General features: G+C 47.0%; 1 protein-coding gene across 1 annotated transcript in view; it reads left to right on the top strand.

Annotated features, from left to right (window-relative positions):
* Positions 1-523: 523 nt before the first annotated feature.
* Positions 524-10379, top strand: part of SLC1A1 (solute carrier family 1 member 1) — a 60637-nt gene continuing 50781 nt past the window's right edge. The window contains exon 1 of the mRNA XM_065655670.1: positions 524-614. Coding sequence (XP_065511742.1) covers positions 524-614 — 91 coding nt within the window. The remainder of the gene's footprint in view (positions 615-10379) is intronic.

The following is a 10379-nucleotide window of genomic DNA, read 5'->3' as shown; positions in this document are numbered from 1 at the left end:
ACGCACGGCTGCAGGCTGCCGGCCCTTGGCAGGGCCCACCGGGCACCTTCGCTCCTTCCCGCCCTCGCCCTGCCCTGCGGCCCGCGGCTGGTGGGGTGAAGCGCTCCGGGCAGCGGCCCTGGGGGGAAGGCGGGTCTGGGCTGCGGGGTGCTGCCGTCTCCCCTGCCCGGCCCGCGCCCCCGGAGGACGCTGCGCGCCATGCACAGCCCCGGCGGGCACGGGGAGAGCCCAACAAGGAGCGAGCTGACCGGCAGCCGGGGCTCACCCCGCGGGCCGGCTGCGAGGGGCAGCGGGGCCGGGAAGCTGAGAACGTTCCGCGGTGCGGGCAGCGGGGCGGGCAGGCCGAGGGGCGGGCGGAGGGCGGGGCTCTCCCGTTGCCAGGTGAGGTGCAACGTCTCCGCTTCCCCGCTGTAAGCGCGCAGCAGCGCGGAGCGCACGCACGGAGGCCGCTGGCTCCGCTCGGCTCCGCACGGCGTGGAGCGCCCCAGGCCCATCGCCCCCCCAGCCGCCACCGCCCCCCGCTATGGCGAAGGCGGCCAGGAAGGGATGCAGCTGCCCGGGCTTCCTGAGGAGGAACTGGCTCCTGCTGAGCACGGTGGCCGCCGTGCTGCTGGGTGAGTGAGGGGCCGAAGGCCGTTGCAGGGAGGGAATGCCGCGCCGCCGCCCCTCGCGCGGCACGTTACGGCCCTGCCCGTCGCAAGGCCGGCGCGGCGCCAGACCGGGGCCCGCGGCGGAGCGCCGGGCAGCGCCAGCGAGGGGCGCTCCGCGGCCGCGGGACCGGGCCGGGCGCTGCGGGGCGATCCGCCGGCACCCCGCCGGCCCGATCCCGCCGGTGCCGCCGAGAGCCAGCGGCCGTAGCGGCGGGCGCGGGGCCGGCCGCCCGCCCCCGGCGGCGCGCAGGCCGGCTGAGGAGCTCCGCGGCGTCGCGTCGCCGTTGCCGCGGGGGACAGGTCCGCAGTGACACGGTGCCGCGGCGGCCGATCTGAAATGGGGGGTTCGCGCCCGTAAACGCAGCTCCCCTCACCCGAGCGAGCCGGCCGGCTGCAGGCTGCCGAGCCGCGGCGTGCCCGGAGCCCTCTGGGCCGGGCCTCCGCCGCACGCATTCCTCGAGCCCCCGTGACAAAGGTCGGGTGGTTAGTCGGGTAAGACCGTGTTTCGCAAAACCCGCAGGTGCCCCGGCTGGATGGGTGTCTGTGAGCCCTCCGTGCGCGGGCGCTGCGGGTCTCCCGGCCGCCCCCCGGCAGGCTGTGCATTCGCACACCTTGGGGCAGCACAGTTCGGTCTGCCAGGACTGGGCGGCGAGGGGGACGCGGGGTGCCCTGGCTCAGGCTGCGGGTTGGAGCCCCCCTGCGATGGAGGCTGGAGAGCATTAGTAGTGGTTTGGCGTGCTTCTGATGGCCTAAGCAAGCAGCACAGCTGGAAGAGTTTGGCAGTGCCACCCCGCTTTCAGCACTGTTTTCAGGGGTGTCATTGTAAAGACAGGAGGATTTATCCTCTCTTTGAAGTTTCTGAAGGAGGTGAGAGTTGGATGCCATCTTCTTAAGAACAGGTGGGCAAAAAGGCCAAGAGAAGCTGTGAAATGTCTTGGCCAAAGAGAGTTTTCCCTAAGACGCAATTTTGGTCCTAGTCACACACCCTTTTTATTTTCGTCTGGTGATTATTTTGATGCTATGCAAGGAGAGATTCCTTCACATTATTGCTCCTGTAGAGAAGTGCTACTTTATGTATTTCATTAACAGCGCTTCCTGTTTGATGAGTCTCTTTCAGATGACTCTTTTGCCGGTTTGAGTTTTGGCTGGAACATATCTATTTCTGTGCGTGTCTGTTCAGGAGAGAATTATTCTTTTAGAATTCTACCCAGCTATATAGAAGCTATGATCAGAGATGTTCTTACCTATACATGCGTGTCATCTTCCACACATTCAGTATTTGAAAGTTCTCTGTTCTTTTTCACCACTTTAGAAAGTGGAAAGTTTTTCATAAGTCCTGTATACCAAGTGCTAAGGGCTTGCTTTGAAAATCTGGCTGTACAACTGGAGGAGTGTGTGTATGTTTCTGTGTTTGTGTGTGTACAATTGCTATTTTGTGTATTCCTGTCAGGTATGCTGTGTGTTGACATACATGCTTCCCGGTTACAGAAGTGGTTAAGAAATATTCCTCTCTCGTTATCTTCAGTGAATGTAGGTAGAACTGAAGTGTGCGATGTGATTCCGCAAGCTGATCATTCTGAAAGGAGATTTCCCTGAGAGCCACAGAGCCTAGCATTGTAGGAGCTGTGGGGACAATTTGACCCTAATATCCCTAATACCCAATGGGAACTCATAGTAAGAGAGTGACAGACACGCAGATACCTCCTGTGTTTTTGAACTTCTTTACCTCCGAGAGTCTTCATAAAAATCCCTTGAGCTTTGGACCAAATTACATTTTGCAAGTTGCTGTGTGTCTGCTGCATTTTCAGTATTTCTTGGAGGCGAAATAAGTTACACAAGGAGAACAGTGAAATCCTGGTAAGGATAGCTCAATTGAATCATGTGTTATCTTTTTATTACAGCTTGATGAATGTTTGTAATATACCTGGAGTCCACAAACCCTTCATCATTAAATTTATGTATTTATTCTTTTTTAATATACACTGGGAAATTGCTCTGAGGTTTGTTAATCTACTTAGTTTGGAGGACCAATTTAGCATTCATGAACAGAAAAGTATCACTTATTTTGAAAGCAGAAAATATGGTCAAACTCTTCTGAAAAGTATGCATGAGTGAGGAGTGGAAATATCAAATGCAGCAAGCTGTGGAAATGTACTGTGAAAGCTGTCCAGCTGTACTGCAAAGCGCCTGATATTCCACCATTATAATATGGAATAATGATTTTTGCTCATCATTATCAGAGCTGTGTTCAGCATCCTAGTGAGATATGCCTGTCTTTGCCAGTACCCTTCCTAAATTGAAAAGTTTTCCTGGTTACTTGTGTGTCTCTGACAAGAGGAGACAGACGGGAACCCCTCAGAATTCCAAACACTTCTTCCTTCAAGGGTAATTATTTTGTGTGATGTATTTTAAGCATTTAATCATTTGCCTGTTGTTTACATTTTAAAAAAATTATTTTCTTTTATGGCACTTTGAGGGGGAAGTTATTTAATATCTGTGCACAAAATATCTTAATAATGTCACATCTCTTTGGTCAAAACACCTGTATGTATTATTCAAAGAAAACAAAACTTGGCACCCAAGAGATTATTTTTCTTTCCTTAGTAGAGATTCTGCTTCAGATCACCTAACTGTTGGGGAGAGATCTGTGAGCTCAAATTCAGTCAATTTCAGACTCAGGGCTAATTGATAGGCTTCTGGTTTGCACAATTGCAAGTGACGGATTTGCCTGGACACAAGGCCTGAGAATCAAGTTCATTGTTCATTAGTTCTTAGCGCATACTTGGAGCATGTGGTGGGTCATCTGTGCTGGCCAGTGACTCAGAGGTGAGGTTTGTGCTCATCTGTGCCTCTTCTGTCTCTCTGCCCTTCTCCAGGAGGCAGAGGGGCAGGAGAGCAGCAGCCTCACACAGGTAGCTGCAAAAGGAGGACTATCTTGCGTCTCTTTGCTCTGCTGGCCTTACTGAGCCCAAAGCAGCTGAGCTAACAAAAGCATTTTAAAACTCTACTTGCTTCAAATGCTTCTTCAGCCTTTAATAAAGAAAGTTATATTGCCTTCAGTTTGTACAATCAAATCAAAATAAAACAGAAATATCACTGAAATTTACTTGCCCTGAAACAGGGTTCCAAAGGACAATTGTGAAGGGAGAGTTTAAGTCACACTTCATAGGATTCTCATAGAGCATCTATTTTTTGTCATCACTTTGTCTCCAGGAGGTCACCACTGCGTGCAACCAAACCAGTCATGAAGGTGAAAAGGCTGATGATGTATAAATACTTACTCATTCATTAGTCTGCAGGTCATAGCCTAACAGCTTGTAGTCCTGTGTAGTTCTTCAGCAGAATAGCGCTTTTTTTTTTTTTTTTTGTTAGAGTGGAAGTCAAAGTGTAAGTTATTTGAGTATAAATGATCTCAGGCATGAGTTGCAGTGGCACACTATAATAAAGCAGAGATCTTTTTACATACTCAGGGGGCTACACAAGTAGGTTGCAGGTTTTTTTTTTGAATACTTAGATTTTTCAAATCTCTGAGACCAATATCTTCTTGTAGTTCTGTGGCTGGAGAATGTGATTATGAGGGATTCAGTTTGCATGAATTTGCAGGTTACAAATACTCTTTTTTGTTGCTTAATGTGGCATCTGTCTGTCACTTCCTAAACAAATTCAGAACTTCAGACACCTGTAAGCTTGCCTGTGACTTTGAAGGATTTTTTTCAACAGCATATGTGTGGGACACTGGAATTGTTTAGATATTCATCAGGAAGATAGGAGAAATTCAATATTTAGATTGATACAGCCACCAATCACAAGAGATTGTGAATGGCAGGTATCCCTCCTTCAGCCAGCCATGTATCATGTTTGTCAAAGGTGCATAGATGCAGTGAAGGACCCTTCTGTGCCCTGCCATTAACTTCCGCCATCATCCTTCTCTTCACATACGTACGTGACTCTGTGTGCTCATACTGGACATCTCAGATCTTAAGAGAACGGGGGCTCCATGTCCTCTCCGCGCGGGGCTGGGGGAGCAGGAGCTGTCCGAGGTGACAATGGGGACAGCCCGGGGACAGCTAGGGGACAGGGGGCTGGAGAGCAGGCGAATGTGGAGCTGTGGTGCTGGGCGGAGGCGGTGGAGCGGCTGAGAGCAGAGACGGGCAGGCGAACATCTCCAGCATGGCAGGACACCCGACGCTTGTAGCTCCGAGGTGGCGTTTGTTCAGTCTCTGCGGGATCAGACACCTTGCTTGTGCAGTTCCCTTGCTGCAAACTTGAGGCTGGCATCAGACTTCCTTTTCTCCCTGCGTTGGGAAGAGAGATTAAAATATACGCAGTTCATATCTGTAACACCAGCATTGCAGAAACCTTCAGTGGTGCGACCATAGCTGTTTTCCAGGATTTGATGAGTGCAGCAGGCACTGGAGCTTCCGTTTAGTGTGCTTTATGATATGACCCCAGCAGTCCATATGCCAAAAATTTATTCTCTTCAATTTTAATGAAAATTATTATTTTATATTACAGTGTTAAGTAGTAATATCTCCCTATAAGAATATTTTTTGTTTGCAGATCTGTGTTTAAAAAAAAAAAGTCAGGTGCATTCACACCTGCTGACTGCAGCTAGAAGAGCTAGGCTTCCTGTGTAATCAGCTGATTTTAAAAGCACTAGCTCCTATTGAAATTCATCCATGTCAGAGCAGTGTCAGCACATGCTAGCATTACTGGAAGCCCACCAGTGCGTTCTTAGAAGAATGAATGTCTGGCAGGGTGTTGACAATAACAGAAAAATTAGTAGCATACCGCTCTGTTGACGGCCCCTCACCACACAGAAGGCCACCCTGAATCCGGGGAGCTCACCGTGCTCCCCAAGGGTGGGGAGTTTCTTTCGCAAATGTAGCCTGCAGCCTCTAAACCCCATAAACCTGTAAAGTCTTTCAGTTTCTCCCAGTAAGTTGTTTCTGTCTCTGACAGGTGTAATATAAAAATAAAAAGCCCATTCTGGATATGGAGTAAGCAGCTTCACTGTTTTTAATATCCACTTCCTCATAACTTGACCAAAAAGTGACCTATTAGCTTAGTTTAGGCTTTCTTCTGTACCATTTCTCTTTGCTTGCACAATGCATTGTGAAGGTTACAAACAATGAAGCAGATTAATTACCTCTTGAAATATACTAGCAAAAACAGAGCTCTGTTCTTGACAGCAGGAAAAAAAATAAAGGGAGTATACTAAAGCAAGGGAATTCTTACTCTGTCAGTTCCTGACAAGTATAGTTGTAATGCAAACATCTGTTTCCTTAAATTAATTCTGAAGCAGAACATTTTATTAATTTGGAATTTATAACAAGTGAAGACCAGACATCTTGAATCAACTGTAGTAGCATGGCAACTTAGCAGAAGTCTCTGATTTCTTTCTGGTGTGATTTAGAGCAGCACAGATGATACTTGTGACTTTTTATGCCTCTTTAGACAGTTGTGATGCCTATCTGTCTGTTCTTCTCTGTCACACTGCATGCAATTCAATACAGGATGGGATCTGTTCAGTAATGTTTGAAACCCAGCAGTTCTGAACGGATGTCTGAATCTAATTTTAAAGACACAAAGTAAAATGCAGAATGGCCAACAGTTTTGTCTGAGAGTTTCACATACTACTGAGAATCAAAAATGCTCTGATCCAGAAACACAGCCAACAAAAGAAACCAAATATAACTAAATTAAGCCTTGTACCTCTTTTGCTCTTGAGCTGTTTAACATAAAGCTTTAGTTTCACTTCATGTAAATGAAGTGAAACTATTAGTAGAGCTGAACTTGTAAATAAAGGGAGCTTTGGAAGGAGTGAGCCTAACATCACCTTACACTCTACAAAACCCCAAAGCTACCAAAGTCAATGAAATATAACGCCAATACTAATACCAGCAAAACATTTACTGTTTCCAATTTCCTAATATTGTTTAAGGGAAAATAACACAATGTAATTATGAGTATGTTTTTTTTCTATTTGCATCTTAACAAAGCATAAAGACAGTTCTTATATATTCCAACAAATAGGTAAAGTTCAGGTTGAGACTACTCACAAACAATACTTGCACTGTTTGCAAATCTACATTTTTTGTCTTTTACTAAAGCCTTACAGAATTTGTGGAAGGCATTCTTACTTATGGCCAAGTCCAATTCCAAACCATGTCCCTAAGTGCCACATCTCTCTGCCTTTTAAACACCTCCAGGTATGGTGACTCCACCACTTCCCTGGGCAGCCGGTTCCAATGCTTGACAACAATTTCTGTGAAGAAATTTTTCCTAATATTCAATCTGAACCTTCCTTGGTGCAACTTGAGGCCATTTCCTCTCATCCTATCACTTGTTACTTGGGAGAAGAGACCAACACCCTCCATGCTACAACCTCCTTTCAGGTAGTTGTGGACAGTGATAAGGTCTCCCCTCAGCCTTCTTTTCTCCAGGCTGAACAGCCCCAGTTCCCTCAGCTGCTCCTCATCAGACTACTGCTCCAGACCCCCACCAGTTTCATTGCCCTTCTCTGAACTCTCTCCAGCATCTCAATATCTTTCCTGGAGTGAGGGGCCCAAAACTGAACACAGGATTTGAGGTGTGGCCTCACCAGCACTGAGTACAGTGGTACAATCACTTCCCTGGTCCTGCTGGCCACACTATTCCTGATACAAGCCAGGATGCTGTTGGCCTTTTTGGCCACCTGGGCACATTGCTGGCTCATGTTCAGCCGGCTGTTGACCAACACTCTCAGATCCCTTTCCACCAGGCACTTTCCAGCCACTCTTCCCCGAGCCTGTAGCGCTGCCTGGGGTTGTTGTGACCCAAGTGCAGGACCCGGCACTTGGCCTCGTTGAAGCAATTGAGGCACTTGGCCTCAGCCCAATGATTGAGCTGGTCCAGATCCCTCTGTATGGCCTTCCTACCCTCCAGCAGATCAACATTTGGTGTCATCTGCAAACTTACTGAGGGTCCAGTCAATCCCTTCATCCAGATCACTGTTACAGATATTAAACAGAAGTGGCCCCAATACTAAGCCCTGGGGAACACCACTCGTGACCGGCTGCCAACTGGATTTGACTCCATTCACCACAACTCTTTGGGCCATCCAGCCAGTTCTTTACCCAGTGAAGACTACACCCATCCAAGCCATGAGCTGCCAGTTTCTCCAAAAGAATGCTGTGGGAAACAGAGTCAAAGGCTTTACTGAAGTCTAAGTACACAACATCCACAGCCTAAGTGGGTCACCTTGTCACAGAAGATGATCAGGTTGCTCAAGCAGGACCTGCCTTTCATAAACCTGTACTGACTGGGCCTGATCGCTTGATTGTCTTATATGTGCCATGTGATGGCACTCGGCATGATGTGCTCCATGACTTTTGTCGGCACCAAGATCAGACTGACAGGCCTGTAATTCCCCGGATCCTCCTTCTGGCCCTTCTTGTAGATGGGCGCCACATTTGTGAACCTCCAGTCAACTGGGACCTCCCCGTTTAGCCAGGGCTGCTGAGAAGTGATGGAAAGTGGCTTGGTGATCCCCTCTGCCAGCTCCCTCAGCACCCTTGGGTGGATCCCCTCTGGCCCCATGGACTTGTGGGTGTCCAAGTGATGTAGCAGGTAGCTAACCATTGCCCCTGGATTACTGTGACTTCATTCTGCTCCCCATCCCTGTCTTCTGGCTCAAGGGGCTGAGTACCTGGAGCACAACTGTTCTGACTATTAAAGACTGAGGCAAGGAAGGCATTTATTACCTCAGCCTTTCACTCACCCTCTGTCACTGTGTTTCTCCCCACATCCACCAGCAGGTGAAGATTCTCCTGAGCCCTCCCTTTGTTGCTGATGTATTTATAGAAGCATTTTTGTTCCTTTTTACAGCAGTAGCAAGGCTCAGCCCTAGTTGGCCTTTGGCCCTTCTAATTTTCTCCCTGTAAAACTTTACGGCACCTTTGTAGTCCTCTTGAGTAGCCTGCCCCTTCTTCCAGAGGTTACAAATTCTCCTTTTATTCCCAAGTTCCACCCGAAGCTCTCTCTTCAGCCACGCTGGTCTTCTTACCCACCGGCTCATCAATTTCTATGGATTATATATATTCTAAGTGTTTTCCCAGTATGTTGCAAAACAGCTGTTTCTTGGTTCTTTCATGCTTTTGGAACCACAAGCAAACTGGCCTTGCTTAATCTGAACTGATTTTCTAGGTCATATCTGATTTCTCAACCCTTTGATGTCTTCATTAGTTTCAGAATAATGATGTTTCTGCATGTCACTATCTGTCTCTCTTTAGTTTCCACTAAATTGCCTTTCCAACTGCTTATCTCAATTTATTACAGTCAGAATCACTCCACTGCCTCTCCAGCAAGGGAATAGCTAGAACAGTATGTCCTGTTTACTGTCCTTCCTTTCATCACAGTTTAAAACAGAATCTGGAGCAAGGTTCAGAATCTGCCAGATATTCCCAATTACTAGCCTTTCACCTTTCTTATACCACTGCCAACCATTTCATTTCTTATGTGTTTCAAGGGTCTTAAATGAAGCTGTATTTTTCCTGATGTGCTCCATTGAGCTAATATCTCTTGGGCTATACAGGATGTACAAAGGTGCTTATACAGCTTTGCAATAGCAAGCAAATCTTGTGAAAAGAACAGAAGATCAGTAAGCTTTTGCAAGAAAGGGTGAGATGCTCTATTTTTTTGGGTGGCATTGTAATGCTGCCATTTGTGTTGTAATATGTTAGGCCAGGTAGGCAAAATATTAGACACTAGGAACAGTAGAACTGGGGACATGACAGTATCTGAAAGGAGTGACAAAAGAGGTCCAAATGAAAGCACTATCATATATCATTGCGTGGATTTGGAGACATGGAGGAAGCCACAACACCTGTACATGTCTAGATGACTGCAGAGGAGAAAGGTCATATTTAAAGAAGCCTCCAGCTGCAGATGGGTGGGGTGAAGGAGAATGGTAGTGGGTTTAGAAGTGACAGCTAGCAGGGGCCATGGGGAAGATCTGCAAAAGAAGAAGGGCAAGTTACCATCATCACGTTTTATTTCAGTTTTACTGTAAAACACGGGAACATGAGATAGAAAGATACCTCCTGGGTTATCACATCCAGTCCACTGCAGCTTCAGGTTATACCATTTTATATAAACTTTTGTAACATATCATGCTCCATCTTAAAGCCAGGTAGCCTTCTTGGTGCTGTGCATCCTCCTAGGAAGCTATATTCATCAGTCTGATTGTTGAAAGCCTTACAATTTCCAGTCCAAATGTATTCAGGTTCAATATGCATCCATTTGTTAAAACATTGCTCTTTCTCTGCTCTTCAACCATTTTCTGAATTTCTAGCTCACTCATCCATGTTGGACAAACCAAGCTTTTAAATCTCCTTTCAGAAGGTAGGGTACTCATTCTTTTCATCACACTATAGTCCTACTTTGCCTGTGTTTTAGTTTGAGATCATTTTTCCTGAAGCCTTGATGAGTTTCACACAGTATTCCCCAACAGAAGAGGTGCTTTCACCAGGACACATCCAGTTAATGAGGAAATGTATGTTGTATAGCTGCTGGGAAGGAACTGTCAGTTTCCCTAGATTACTTAATTTATGACATAATCTTTAAAATATGATGTTTATTATGCTAAGGTTTTAAGTACTGCACTTCACAAATCTGATGAGTCACCGAGTTTGTTGAAAGGCTGTGAAAGAGGCAAATTTTATCTCTGATACAAATTAATTTATCTTA

This window comes from Caloenas nicobarica, chromosome Z, assembly GCF_036013445.1.
Source record: "Caloenas nicobarica isolate bCalNic1 chromosome Z, bCalNic1.hap1, whole genome shotgun sequence".
Taxonomy (NCBI): Eukaryota; Metazoa; Chordata; class Aves; order Columbiformes; family Columbidae; genus Caloenas; species Caloenas nicobarica.
Note: the sequence above shows the minus strand (reverse complement) of the source record. Positions and strands in the feature narration are given on the sequence as shown.